Genomic DNA, 14,113 nt, shown 5'->3' with positions numbered 1-14,113 from the left:
TTAATGGTTAATTAGTAGCTATTATGCTTCGAACATTACCAAGTCTCGCATCGTACTTGCTATTAATGTATTAAGCATGACACATTGAATCAACTATTTCAGCAGAAGAAACAAATAAAGATTCCGGAGATGTTAGGAAAGCTTTTTATTAAGATAAAACAAGTGGAATTTACTTCTTCAAGAATATTCTATCAATCAACTTCAATTTTACAAAAGACAGTCATCTTTTCACTTTTGCTGTAAACCTCACTCCATTGAAGCTAGCCACAAATGTAATAATTAGTACAAGCAGTTTCCAATTTCTACAGCAGTTTGTGCGGTTCTGGTGAGGTTTTCATTGCAGTCTTAGCGTCATCAACTCATGAAGAACCAGCATCACTATTGTTCAGCTCTCATCACTATTGTTCAGCTCTCGAATCACTGCTTCCATGGTTGGCCTGTTCTCAGGAAGCTCTTGGGTACAAGCAAGTGCAATTTTTGCCATCTTAGCTGCTTCTGATTCGGAGAAGTTTCCATTGAGATTGGTGTCTACAAAACCTTCATATTTGTAAGATGCAGCTGCCACGCGCATCGAGCTGGAAAGCATCTGTTTGCCAGAGAGAATTTGGAGGACGATCACTCCAAATGCATAGACGTCGCCTTTTTCAGTAAAATGTCCGGTAGTTATGTACTCTGGAGCTAGATATCCCATGGCAGCACTTATTTTGAGTGCTGAGAAGACAATGTCATCTGCTAGGAGCTTGGGAAGGCCAGAGTCAGCAATCAGCGGATTAAATTGCTGATCAAGGAGAACCTTCTCAACTGATATGCGTCGGTGGATTATGGCAGGTCTGTTTGCTTCACTGCTGTGCAAATATTCAATACCTGTGATAAAATGCTGATTTAAGGAAAACATTGAAGTCGATAAGAAGATTACACGGTAGAAATAGTAGAATGAAACTTACCTTTTGCAATGCCACTGATAATCGAAACCCTCAAGGACCAGTTAAGGACATAGCTGCTTCCATCTTCTACATCAAGATATTTTGATAGGCTTCCTTTAGGAGCAAAATCATAGATGAGAAAACATTCACCTCTACTCCTAGAACAGCAAAACCCCCGCAGCCTAGCAAGGTTATCATGTCTTAGAGATGTTAACAGGTTCAACCCCTTCAAAAATTCGTCTTCCTCAGACTTACAGCTTGTTATGTTAATGCTCCTAATTGCTACAAGAGAACCATCTCTAAGTATTCCTTTGTAAACACATGAGAAACTGCTCTTCCCCAACAAATTCACCTCAGAGAAGCATTGAGTAGCAGATTCGATCTCCTCCAGGTTGAATCTGAAGTTATTTAGACAGCCCTCAGAAATTCTGATACCATTTCGACCTTCTCCAAATGGATCCCACCCATTAGAGTACTCAACAAGGCTTACGAGAGGGGAGGCGCCACCTCTAGGAAGCTCCTTAGCCTGATCAGTGCTCAGTCTTCCATCAGAAGGTTCAGATGTATTACCAATCTTTTGTTTTTTTCGGCGATAGAAGAAAATGATCAGAAATCCAGCACCGATCAACAAAATGGTGACTGTAATAACCCCTGCAACAATGAGAATTTGCGGAAATTTTGACGAATGCGAGCAGTTGGTTTGGTTGCAAGGTGAATGGAACACTGTAGATATAGGGATATTTTTCGAAGTATTGCTGCTACCCGCGATTGGTCCGGAAGGGTCAATTTGATTGGTGTTCATCTTATCAAATGCAGAGCAAGCTCTCAGTTGCGGAAATCCAACTCCACATAAACCTTTGTTGTTCTTGAACTGAAACCCTTCATTTAATCTCTGCAAAGCTTCATTTTTTTTTTTTGTCAAAATTATCAAAACCTAAAATCAGTCTAATCCAATAATATGCACAAAAAAATATATTTATTAAGCCACTCCAAAAGTATAGAGGAAAGGAACAGACTTACCAGAAGGAACCATTCCAGAAAGTGAATTGTTACGGACATCTAGCACCTGCAATTGAGGAGCTTTAGTGATTGATGAAGGAATTGGACCAAAGAGGCTATTAAAACCCAAATCAAGCCTCCTCAACATCCCCAAGTTTCCTAAGCTAGTTGGAATTTGATCAGTTATTCTGTTATATTGCAATGCAAGCACAGTTAGCCTCTTCAAGGACCCCATCTCCGTAGGTATTTTCCCTGTTAGCTGGTTACAGCATAGCTCTAAAACTACAAAAAAGAAAAATCCAATTAAACAGAGTAAAACCAAAATCCAGAATGCTTGAGAGCAACAGAGACTGATAATCAACTAACCTTGGAGACTAGCCATGTTGCCGATCTCAGCAGGTATACTACCAGAAAGATTATTCACATTGAGATAAAGATCAGTCAACTCAGTCAAATTTGATAACTCTTTCGGTATCTCTCCAGACAATTTGTTGTAGTGCAAGTAGACACCCGACAAGCATTTAAGCTCCGCCACTGCAGGCGATATCTTGCCTGAAAGACCCTTTCCCTGCAAGGAAATATTGGCCACTTTACGGTGCTCGTTGCAAGCAACGCCCTCGAATGAACCGCTGCATGGATCGCCATCACTGTTCCACGACTGCAAGAACTTGTTGTTTGGGTCTAAAGCAGACTTCAACTCCATTAAAGCTCTCAGTTCGGTATTTCCACATACAAGTTTTAGACTTGCAATTGCAAGCAATACAGCAAGAAGCGATTGAAAATAGAAGAAACCCATATCTGTTTTTGCCTCCAAAATTCTCTCACTTCACCCACTGAAAAAAAGCAGATCATTGGATCACTAAGAGCCCATTTCTAGGCCTTCATCGAAATTCTCTCTGCATGTAGCTTAAGCACTTGAAGATGAAAACCTTTTTATCTTTAAGAGAAGTGCTTATTGACCCGGTTCTCTCTCGCTTATGAAGTTTGTTTCTGGACTTCTTGATCTCTGACTATAATCTCGACAAATCCTGACCATTTTTTAAGGTACCAAAAGAGGCAAGCGGCAGTGAACTTGACTTGTCCAGCTCTATTCCTTTCCTCCCTATATTTTCTCCGTCTTGGAAGCCAGTTGCAGACAGTAGCCAGAAACATTTAAGAGTGAGAAAGACCGGCAGAGCTACGTATAGCAAAAAATCTTTAAATTTACGAGAGAGTTTCGGGATAAAAAGGCAAAATGTCTTTTCACCTCATTTGCAGTATTGTGCGTTCAAACCTGCAATTTCTTTGTCTATTATTACATAGTTAACTTTTCAATTGATAAATACAAAATCATTTTATTATAATCACGTCATTCTAATAATAAATTAAATTTTTCATTGTAAATTATTTATTTCCTTTAAATTAAGAAGGGTACAATTTTAGCTAGTTTTTTGGTGACGGACATTCACATTTGAAATTTAATGTTAGATTTAGACGTGTAAAGTAAAGATACATATAGATAAATGGTGGATGGATAAGAGGGTGAAGAAGATGGTGTGCCAGATTGGCAATTGTAGCTGTGATTGTTGGACTGTTCTCTACTGTTGATCCGAAGAACTGAGACTGATGTAGTTGCCAGTGGGTCCCTACTTGATATGAACTGTTCCTTTGTATTTTTTTATGGGAAAGACAAAGTTATCATTAAATCCACCTTATCAAACCGGAATAATATTATAAATTATATAATAAAATGTAAATTTTTTTATTTATAAGAGATCATCAATATTTAAATATTTTCTTCTCGCATATTTTAATTAAATTATATTTAACGAATAATGTAGTTAAAATATTTATGTTCAGTAGTTTAAGCATTCAAGTGGAATCCGACATAGTAATAGAAGAATAAATTAAGGTAAGATGCAAGTGCTAGACAGCTTCAAAATTTCAAATTCAATTAGAGGAGCAATCATTCCTTTGTTCACATAATATAGTAATAATAATAATAAATAAATAAAAGAGTGCCACTATAACTTTATACCCTTTGAGGCATTGTCCTATAATAAATGCTCATTTAATAAGTATTACTCACCGATAAAGATTGAAGATTATCAAGCATTGTTAGGTTCCTCTTTTCTCTGTAGTTTGAAAAGCATTGGAGGTCAAGAGGTGGGAAACCTAACTCCGGCAACCCCACATGGAGGTTGACTATTTATACATAGGCCTTGTAGTAAATTATTATTACTACCAAACCAACATAAAAATTTTTATATATACATTGTGATAACTTATAAATTATATTAAAAGTGCATGCAGTTTGACTCGATACAAATAGAAAAGAAATGCGTTAGGTTAGGAAGAGAAAGTAAATTTGGAATCTGACATTAGTCATACCACACCAGCTATTACTCACTACTTTGGAGCTTAGGATTCCCTTGGACATTTCCACTGTTACTCGCTAATAGATTGCAATTCAATATGATCAAAGGTTTTATTTGGTGAAGGATGAATTTCATAAAAACATCTATAAAATTTAATATAATACAAAAACTAAAAATTAATTTTAGATTCCAAGTTTATATAATACAAAAAGAGCTCCCCCTTCCCCCCCCAACCTTTTTCTAGTGGTTTTAGCTAGCTGTTGTGTTGTTGTATTGCACCGACAATAGAATTGCCAAGCAATAATCAATTATAAATCCAATAATGACAAAATATCAAGTCCAATGGACACCTTTATTGCTAAACACAATCAAACGAGAGAAAAAAAATATTCGCTGGGTAGCTATCAACAGAAAAGAATTAAGCTGTTCATATAGTTCACTGCTAGTAATTCAATCAATTGATGTGTATTTATTTTAATAAATTAGAAAAAGACGAAATAAAATTGAAGTTAGTGGTTGATAAATTAAATGAAATGGAGGTATGAGCAAGAAAATTATGCCATTTGATTGAAAAGTGACTATGCTTATTTTTCAAAAGTTTCTCCACCATTCTCGAGTAGACTGAAAGTAAGAATTAAAAGGGAAATTTTATGACGAAGAAAGCAATTTGCAAATTTCAAATATGGCAGCAATTTGTTAATGTCAATGACATAATAGGGACAGCATGCATACGTGTGTGAAGAAATTTTTGGCAGGCCAATCTTGATCCAACGGCATGTAATATAAACTTGTTTTTTCAACGTCGATCTTGATTTTTCAATTACTTTCTAGAAATTATCATGAAGACTACTCTTATCATTTGAATTTTCAAGAAATGAAGTCGTGAAGACGTAAAATCACACTCGTCTTTAACTTTTATCTCGATTAGCTTTTTGTTTTTTTTTACTTTGTCTTTTACCATGCTAGAAACGAGGGATATGTTGCAAAAAGTACAACTTTTGAATTTTTTCTTTTTTTTTTTTTAAACTTTTGCAAAAAGTACAACTTCCACTTAGATTTTTTCAATGACGATATATGACGTCAATATGACATACTTTTGAAAATTTTAATTCCTTATAATTTATCTTCGGGCTTCATTAATCATACGCCTTCCACTTCACCGTAGGTACGAGTTATTGTTTAAGATTACAGTGGGTCTCCCAAGCCAGTTGTGAGAAATATGCATGCACTAGTTTACTCGAATGGAATTTATATTAGAGGGTAAAAGGGGGATTTAATATTTAAATTTATGGGTAAAATGATTGAAACGCTCTGTAATGTGCACAGCCGAATTCACCTATACAATTCTAAAAAATATTTAAAGATTTTCAACTCCTTTCGTATATAATATAAAAAAAATCTACGAGATAGATAAGGATATTTCCTTCTTTAGAAAAAAATTTAAGAATAACGAATTCAATTAATTCATTTAAACATTGTTATTTTGTTTCCGTTCATCAATTCATCTTTCAACACCAAAACGACAACTCAAAAGTTCATAATTTTCATAAAAGTAAAAAGCGAAGCTAAGATCAAGTAAGAGAGAAATTAGAGATTTAATCTATATGTGTACAACAAAGGAAGGAGTGAAAGAATAATAAAAAATATTTTTGTTAATGGAAGAAAATAACTATGAAAAATGTATTGAAAAATATTTTTTTATTTGGAAGATAAGAAAAAAATATTAAACAAAGTAATATTTTATTTATTTTCTATTCAGGCCTATAGGTTTTAAATCTCTTCAATTTGGAGAAAAAATCAAGAATTTCACTTACTTTTATTAAATTATTTTAATACCTCAAATTAATTGATAAATTTTAACCCTTTTTTTTGATATCCATTATTTAAGTGAGGACATAATTTTTAACTTTAAATAATAAGGTTTCTTTCCTCTAAATTTTGCCCTTTCCACATAGAAAATTAAATTTATTTTATTTTTTTCATTATTCTAAATACAAATATGAAAAATAATTATGAAAGATAAATTCATAAATGCTCGTTATTTTTCATCCTTTCTTATTTTTCTTCCTCTCTTTTTGGAGTAAAGTTTAAATAAAATTTACCTAAGAATGTGGGATGATGCCCCATTGCAAGGCAGTCCAAACCATTTATCTTCTTAAATCAAAATTTAAAATTTCTCTGTATTATTGGCAAAATCTCATTTGTTATGACTTGTTCGGATTTATTTTTTAAATTAAACTTTTATTAAAGAATTATTTACTTCAAAAATATATATATTTTTTAGGATAATGAAACATGAAAATTTCAAAATGAGAAACAAGAAATTGTCAAGTTGCTAATAAATAATCTTCTTTTTTTTTTTTTTCCTCACAAGAGATATATAATATTCGTTTAAAACAATTGGCAATTTTCATTTTAGTGCGAGAAGACAAGGCAATGGTTAAGCAGTGGGCTCTTAGTGTGGAAGCAATGGATGGTGCAGAGTGAAAGTTGGAAGATAATTATTTTCGAAAAGGGGAATTTGCACTTTCTTTTAGGATGTGCAATGTATATATATTTATTGCATGTGAACATAATGATTTACGCACCATTATAAACTATCAACTATTCCCCCTATCTATAACATAACAGTTCATTAATTTGATTCAATTACTTTTAAAATATTACAGAAATAATTAATTACTTTTAATATAAATAAAGGTAAAATAATAATAAAAAAAAACATCATTATACTTTTTTTTTTTTGAAAGAATCATTATATAATAATGTTTAAAAACGATTTATATTTATAAATAAAATAATTATTATAAGATAATTTATATTTATGGAGAGAGGAAGTAAGGCTACCTTGTCTTCTGCATATGGAGCTATTTTTTTGGACTCTATACTTAGCGTAGTGAGGTAGGCTTATTATTTGAATGGGTACCAGTAATGGGCCGGGTCAGCTCAAATGGCTCACATGTACATTGTCACTGCCATAGTGGGCTTTCCTCTTCTCCCTGCTTTTTCTTTTTCTTTTGCTTTTTATTACTAAGTAAATTATTAATAAATATGTTGCTAAAAAAAAAGGAGTTAAATGTTTCCTTACATTTGTTTCTATTAACAAAAATAATTCTTCAAAAAAAATATAGGTGAAAAAAAAGATAAACATTTTCTTATGTGTATTAAGTTATTATAAATCTATAAATGTTTATATACTCCCATTCTCTCTTATTTTATTTGTCCTTTTTAAAATAAAAATTTAAATTAGCTGTCAAATATTTTGAATATATAACTTTAAAAAATGAAGAATTAATTTAAAATTTTCTTCTTACTTTTATTTTGACCACTAAAATTGCTTTGAGTAATCATACTTGAATGAATTATTTAGTTAATAGTATAAGCGTAATTATTTTAAAACTTATAATATAAATGAATATTATTGTAATTATTTATGAACAGTATTATTTTTCCATCAATATATTTTATTTTCCCTTCAAGTTCGAAAGATTCAATTTTAATGTAGCCTAAAAGAAATTTTATACACATTTTCTTTCCTTCAATATTTTTTTTTTTATTGCCAAACAAGGTAAAGTGATTTTACTCCAACATTTTCCTCCTTATCTTTTTTGAGGAAAAAGCTCATATAGAAATGGCCGACGCCTGGTATATCATTTCTTTCCACATTTTCCTCCCATCCAAACATGTTTTAAGTATTTTATTTTTTATCCAATTGAAAAATATTTTCCAAAATTCTTTATCTTTTACATTATTTTACGAAAAAAAAACGATGTGGGCCCGTTTAACTGATTCCATTTCAATTTCCAACACGGACAAATGATTGTCTGACACAAGTTCCCGCTCGTCACAATTCATTTCTTTAAACGGCGTCATTTATTTGCCGCTCTACGACTACCTTGTCGTTTTAAATAACATCCCTAAAATGATGTCGTCTCGCCCTTAAGAAATACAAACCTGCCTCCCATTTCATCATTTCCTTCAAAATCACGCACGCGACACAACGTGCAGCACCATTTCCAGACAAGAAGAGAAGGAGAGTTGAGGACCATTTTCGAGAGATAGACACGACCCGAATCCGACCGGAAAATGGGCAAGGATCTCAGTGAGGACCAGGTCTCATCAATGAAAGAAGCCTTCACGCTCTTCGATACCGACGGTGATGGCAAGATCGCCCCATCTGAATTGGGAATCCTAATGCGTTCTCTCGGCGGCAATCCGACCCAGGCACAACTTAAGACCATAGTCGCTGAAGAAAAACTTAACGCTCCTTTTGATTTCCCTAGATTCCTCGATCTCATGGCCAAGCACATGAAACCTGAGCCGTTCGATCGCCAGCTCCGCGATGCGTTCAAGGTGCTCGACAAGGACGGTACTGGGTTCGTTTCGGTTGGGGATCTGCGCCACATTTTGACTAGTATTGGCGAGAAGCTGGAACCCGCCGAGTTCGATGAGTGGATCCGGGAGGTCGATGTTGGGTCGGATGGGAAAATCCGCTACGAGGATTTCATTGCAAGGATGGTGGCCAAGTGAAGTAAGATCGGTTAAGAACTCTGCCGTGTGTTTGTTTGTTTTTTTTTTTTTTTTAAATTTTTTTTATAATTCTCAGAAGTACTTTTGCGTAATATTTGCCTTTTGTTTTTGGTTTTGGGACATTAGGGTTTGTTTGGGTAACGATGTGATGGTGTTCTTCGAATTATTGAAGTAATGCTAAGTTTTTCGTTAATGATTTTGGGGCTTTCTAGATGTGTTATTGTTTATAACGTCCCGGCTAATGTAACTGAATCTGTGTACTTTCAGGCAATTCAAAGTTTGCTGCTTTTGTATTTGGCTTGATTGGCCCAGAAAAATTAATTTAATCTGTTTCTGTTCGAGATTTCAGATTTCTCTATTTCTTTTTCCCCTTTTCTGGCATTTCTTTATTTTGAACTTTGAATTGCTTTTAGATGCATGTAAGGATCCATATTATGTGGCTAGATGTTTATTGACTCTTGTGCATTTGGTATTCCGGAACATGACTTGCGAGTAGCTTGGCTGATTGAAATGCTTGTGGAGGTTTAGTAGATGTACTTTCTAATGCAATAGAAATACATGTATCTTGTGGGTTGGTTGGCTTTACAAAACTTTGTTTATGCGCTGATTTTGACATTGTGCTGGTTATGTATGGTTTAATTGGTCTCTGTTTGAGAGGTGAGTTTTTCCCTAGGCTTTCCTATTAAAAGAAGAATGAGATAACTAGCTGATGGTTGCAGGAAAATACAGTTCAACAATGCCTGGAAAATATAGGCTATATATTTTATTTAAATTGTAAATGATTAGAATGATACCCTTGATGGCTTAATTTGGCAATGGGAGAGTAGATGATGCTTCTATTTTTGTGAACTGAATTTTGATATATCAAATAGGCTTTAAACTTGGCATGCTTAAATTTAAAAGGTTATCCAATATGTAAATGTTGTCTATTAAGCTAGTTCCAACTTCCCAGCAGGAGTAGGTGGTCCATGCTGAGTTTTTTATGTTCTATATTGGGGTTGTTTTGTTTTAGGATCCAGGGTTAACTGTTCTCTTTAGTTTATGTTGATTTGTGTTTCATGTTTTCGGAAAACTCAGAAACGACATGATATTTTGTTCTGTTGATTATAAAACTATACCTAGGTTTTATGTCTTGGGGCATTCAATGTTGTTTGAAATGTGTGTTTTATACAACTGAGGTTTCTTTTCCTGAAAATTGAGATCTAGTTTGTTAGAAAGTGCAGCGCTTGATTGAGTGTGACAACTTCATAATTTAGTTTAACTTACAGAAAGGGTTTCTTTTAGTAACAGGATTGCCATTTCCTTTCCTTTTGAATTAGTCTTGTTGACTTATCTGGCAAATTAACTTTTAGGCAAGACATATTGATTTTTGTTAGTCTTTGCATTTTGTGAATCCAGGACTTGATCTAAATCTAGAGCAACTCTAATGTAACTTTAAATATTTGCCTATGAAACAGTAGAAACTCCCTTTTCAAATAGTGATATCTTGAATATATTCGATTTATCTGGCATCATATTGTTGTTGCTTATGAGGAAGAGTTACTTAAGTTGTGTCTCTTGATCTATTTCAATAAACCATCTTGTTATTCTTTCAATCGAGAATAGCAAAGGTCTAATTATGCAATATATTTCTGTTTTCTTGAACTATTCCTATTAGATGACTGTTGTTTTTGAGTTAAGAGTCAAACCAAGCTTTATCTTGTAAATTATAAGCTTAGCTATTTTGGAAGAATCTATTATTCTCCGAATGAGGCGCAGAAGTTTAGTGCTTGCAGGGCCATATTGCCCATTTTATCTTCATAGCTGCTGTTTTTATTTTGTTATCTTGAAAATGACAATGATACAGTTTGATGTTGTTATGAGATTGAAATGTACTCTTCTAACTTATCTTTGCTAGTAATGAGCGAAATGGAATTGCCCAAGCATTTCCCTCTGTGATTTGTCATATCTCCCATAATCATGGGCATAAAGAAAACTTGCTTGGGAGGCCAGAGGTTTTGTCTCTACTAAATTGTTACCCGCTATTTCTCGTTTACGAGGGATAACATTTAGTTCAATAGTAACCGATAAAGCATCAGATCAAGACGACAACATCCCGGATCTGTCGTCAAATTTTTACTTGGTCGTTCAACGATAGTTCTGGTGCCTAGGTATGTTGAGGGGGCATGACCTGCACCTTAATCTATTCGAGTATTTTGCAAGCACGTTACCGTTTGCGATGCGACATATCGCTTTGAGGTCATTGAAAAATACTATTCCAAGAAACGACAAATCACTCTTCAGATTGACGTATAATTAAATTTTGAAGGCGATAGTTTGGTAAGTTACTGGTGCCAGCGCGTTGTCGTTTAGCATTTCTGTCTCCCCAACTCGCTCCCTATATAATCACAGTATTTAACTAGGGTTTCTGACTTTCCAGTTTCCACTCGTCATCTCAGCTGAGCAATTGTTGAACTCTCGTAGCCATCCACCATGGGTCGCATGCACAGTCGTGGGTCAGTTAGCTCTCTCGTCTCTTTCCCGATATAATCTCCATCTCTTCCTTTAAACTAACAATTTCTCTTGTTTTCTTTACAGCAAAGGTATCTCTGCTTCTGCTCTTCCCTACAAGCGCACTCCTCCTAGTTGGCTCAAAATCTCCGCTCAAGATGTAAAACTTGCAAAAACAATAGAAAACTCAATTTATTCCTTTTCTTTTTCATCAACCAAGCCAAAAAAAAAAAGGTTTAATACTTGTCTTTCTCCTATTCAGGTTGAGGAAAATATCTGCAAGTTTGCAAAGAAGGGCCTGACGCCTTCTCAGATCGGCGTCATTCTCCGTGACTCTCACGGTATTGCTCAGGTCAGGAGCGTAACTGGCAACAAGATCCTCCGTATTCTTAAAGCTCATGGTGAGTGGATATTATGGATTTTGTCATTCGGTGTGTATTCTGTGTTGTTGACATTGGGGTTTGCGGCGTGTTTGGTAGGGTTGGCTCCGGAGATTCCAGAAGATTTGTACCATTTGATCAAGAAGGCAGTTGCGATTCGCAAGCATTTGGAGAGGAACAGGAAGGATAAGGATTCCAAGTTCAGGTTGATTTTGGTGGAAAGTAGGATCCACAGGCTCGCTCGCTACTACAAGAAAACCAAGAAGCTCCCTCCTGTTTGGAAATAGTACGTTTCGTTACAATTCTCTTGTCATTTTTCACGGATGACTATTGTTTATTTTGTTATTTTTTGAGATGCAATTGATTTGTAGCTTGGTGCATGTTAGTATATATATAAGGATTTGCTATGTAACTATAGAATTTAATGAAAGAGATACATCCTGCGTTTTGGGTTTTGAGAATGTGAAAGTTGAGACATTGTTTTTTATTAGAGCTCTGTCAAGTGGGGCTGTGGAGAGACCAGAAATTACATATTTTTGTTTTTGTAGGACTACTTTTGTTTGATCATTGTAGATCTCTATGCTATTGTGTTATTTCACCCCAATTCTATTCTTTTCAGTATATCAGGTAAAATCTTAAATATGAATATGGGGAACTTTATGTCTTGATAATATCTGCTTGTAAATGTAATCCTTTTTTTAGTATGCTTATTGGAAACTTTTTCATGGGCACTTTGAAGCATTGCGGTCTTAGATGGATAGTAATCTTTGGAAAGGAAACAGTCTTTTCACTTTCAACGATAGTATAGATAGTATTGAACTATAACCTTGTGTTATTGACTTATTGGTATTGATAATTCTGATATCATCTATCTGCTGCTATATGCTTATTATGCTTGAACCATGTAGTTCTTGCACTTTTTTAAGAAGAAAATCTCGTTCTCTTTGCCTGTTGTGTCCTTGGCTTATTGTAGCTGATATATGAGTGGGTGGGTGGTTGTATTGTATATTTTTGTTCATGTATGTATGTGCCTATGTCTTGTTGGCCATGGCTGCTATACATTATTGCTAATTTTCATGCTTTTCCTTCAATACAACTGGTGATGATTTCCTCTTTTAATTAATTTATGCAGCGAGTCAACTACAGCAAGCACCCTGGTTGCTTAATGAAGGCGTGGCTACCTACTAGCTAGATGAGCAATTCTCTCATACTAGTCATATCGGATCTTTGTACTGAAATTGAACTCATTTACCTGAATTTTAGAGCAGACAGAAAACAATTTCTTGCATTTTTTAAAAATTTATTTTAGTTTTTAAAGGGAACAGATTACCTAATCTATTGTTTTTATTGGCAATGTTTCACACTTTATCCTATTGGAGCTGTAAAATTTTGATATGGGTTATAAGCTACATGTTTATGTTCAGTGAAAGGGATAATTTCACTCCTTCAACTCAGCATTAACCACTTTCAAGGTGCCTATTTGAGCAACATAATACCTTTAATTTATGTAACAGTAATATGTAACAATAACACGACTCTTACTGGATTCTGCTAAAATCAGAAAGTCCCAATATGAACAAATTATTCTAGTTCTTTCAACTGGTAGAAAACTTTCACTCGGTATCTTACACAACGGGGAACCTTTTACCTGTCCAGAAGGAGAGAGGGAAAAGATTCCTCTTGCAAGGAACGGCCGTCTGAGGACTATATTCCTTCCAAATCTTCGGCTCAATGATTCTTGCAGCCCGAAGCACATAAACTTGAAGATCTATTTCCTCGAAGGCGTCAAGGGTTTTCCTTTGGTATTCAAGAAAGTGAGAGAAGTCAGAAATTGGGAGGGAAAGAAAAAGACAAGGAGGAAGAACCGAAGAAGTAACAGATAAGAGCAGTAATTATATTATCAACCTTCTCGTATCTCGAGATCAATACTCCCTTACCGTATAGCTATTCAAAATATCACGTGGCGAAAACCTTTTTCTCTGCGTTTTTCAATTTTTTTAACTACATTTTTTGTTTAAGCTCTCTGCTATAATGTAGTGTCACAGCTCACAATTCATCTTTCTCAACTGTAACGAACAGTTCAAAGTTAAATTTCTATTGATAAATATCACAAGTTTTGTTTTAGCTTCAATGAGATTAATATTGTTGTATTGCAATTTAAGCTACAAAGTTAAGTAGCTACCCTGAAATTTATGAAGAGTGTTTATTGCAACATAAAAATGTAAGGATTTCCATGAAAATGGTAGGTCAATAATCTGCACTTCTCTGTTGAGTCTGCAAACTGGAACACATTATCACAGCAGTGAGATTCTGGTAAGTCAATTTTAAATCTTTTTCCTTTTTCTACCAAGTTGTGTTGGGGCTTAAAGAACCAAAAAATAAAATAAAATAAGAAGGGAAAAAATAACTTACACGCACAAAATTCACTTCACAA

The 14,113-nt window shown here is 34.4% G+C and overlaps 3 protein-coding genes across 3 annotated transcripts; 2 read left to right on the top strand and 1 right to left on the bottom strand.

The window, feature by feature from the left end:
• Positions 1–130: 130 nt before the first annotated feature.
• Positions 131–3,200, bottom strand: LOC105645957 (Leucine-rich repeat protein kinase family protein). The gene is made up of 4 exons (XM_012231710.4): positions 2,289–3,200; positions 1,944–2,204; positions 945–1,823; positions 131–864 (listed from the first exon to the last, which is right to left on the bottom strand). Exons 1-4 carry the CDS (start codon positions 2,716–2,718, stop codon positions 386–388), a joined length of 2,049 nt encoding a protein of 682 aa, XP_012087100.1. The 5' UTR covers positions 2,719–3,200; the 3' UTR covers positions 131–385.
• A 5,019-nt stretch (positions 3,201–8,219) lies between these two features.
• Positions 8,220–9,157, top strand: LOC105645958 (putative calcium-binding protein CML13). Its single transcript, XM_012231712.2, has one exon. It carries the CDS (start codon positions 8,366–8,368, stop codon positions 8,807–8,809), a length of 444 nt encoding a protein of 147 aa, XP_012087102.1. The 5' UTR covers positions 8,220–8,365; the 3' UTR covers positions 8,810–9,157.
• A 1,990-nt stretch (positions 9,158–11,147) lies between these two features.
• On the top strand, positions 11,148–13,108 carry LOC105645959 (small ribosomal subunit protein uS15). The gene is made up of 5 exons (XM_012231713.4): positions 11,148–11,304; positions 11,387–11,459; positions 11,562–11,700; positions 11,779–11,965; positions 12,812–13,108. The coding sequence occupies exons 1-5, from the start codon at positions 11,282–11,284 to the stop codon at positions 12,843–12,845; spliced, it is 456 nt and encodes a 151-aa protein (XP_012087103.1). The 5' UTR covers positions 11,148–11,281; the 3' UTR covers positions 12,846–13,108.
• The last annotated feature ends 1,005 nt before the right edge of the window (positions 13,109–14,113 follow it).

Source organism: Jatropha curcas, chromosome 4 (genome assembly GCF_041381405.1).
Source record: "Jatropha curcas cultivar XTBG-Jc1 chromosome 4, XTBG_Jcur_1.0, whole genome shotgun sequence".
In the NCBI taxonomy this organism is placed as follows: domain Eukaryota; kingdom Viridiplantae; phylum Streptophyta; class Magnoliopsida; order Malpighiales; family Euphorbiaceae; genus Jatropha; species Jatropha curcas.
Note: the sequence above shows the minus strand (reverse complement) of the source record. Positions and strands in the feature narration are given on the sequence as shown.

Bases quoted from the DNA above. Each gene is read 5' to 3' on its own strand.
- LOC105645957 (XM_012231710.4), bottom strand. From the start codon at position 2,718: ATGGGTTTCTTCTATTTTCAATCGCTTCTTGCTGTATTGCTTGCAATT. The intron at 2,205-2,288 runs GTTAGTTGATTA...TCTTTTTTGTAG, and splicing joins CAACATGGCTAGTCTCCAAG to TTTTAGAGCTATGCTGTAAC. The intron at 865-944 runs GTAAGTTTCATT...ATTTTATCACAG, and splicing joins TATCAGTGGCATTGCAAAAG to GTATTGAATATTTGCACAGC.
- LOC105645958 (XM_012231712.2), top strand. From the start codon at position 8,366: ATGGGCAAGGATCTCAGTGAGGACCAGGTCTCATCAATGAAAGAAGCC.
- LOC105645959 (XM_012231713.4), top strand. From the start codon at position 11,282: ATGGGTCGCATGCACAGTCGTGG. The intron at 11,460-11,561 runs GTAAAACTTGCA...TCTCCTATTCAG, and splicing joins TCAAAATCTCCGCTCAAGAT to GTTGAGGAAAATATCTGCAA. The intron at 11,966-12,811 runs GTACGTTTCGTT...TAATTTATGCAG, and splicing joins CTCCCTCCTGTTTGGAAATA to CGAGTCAACTACAGCAAGCA.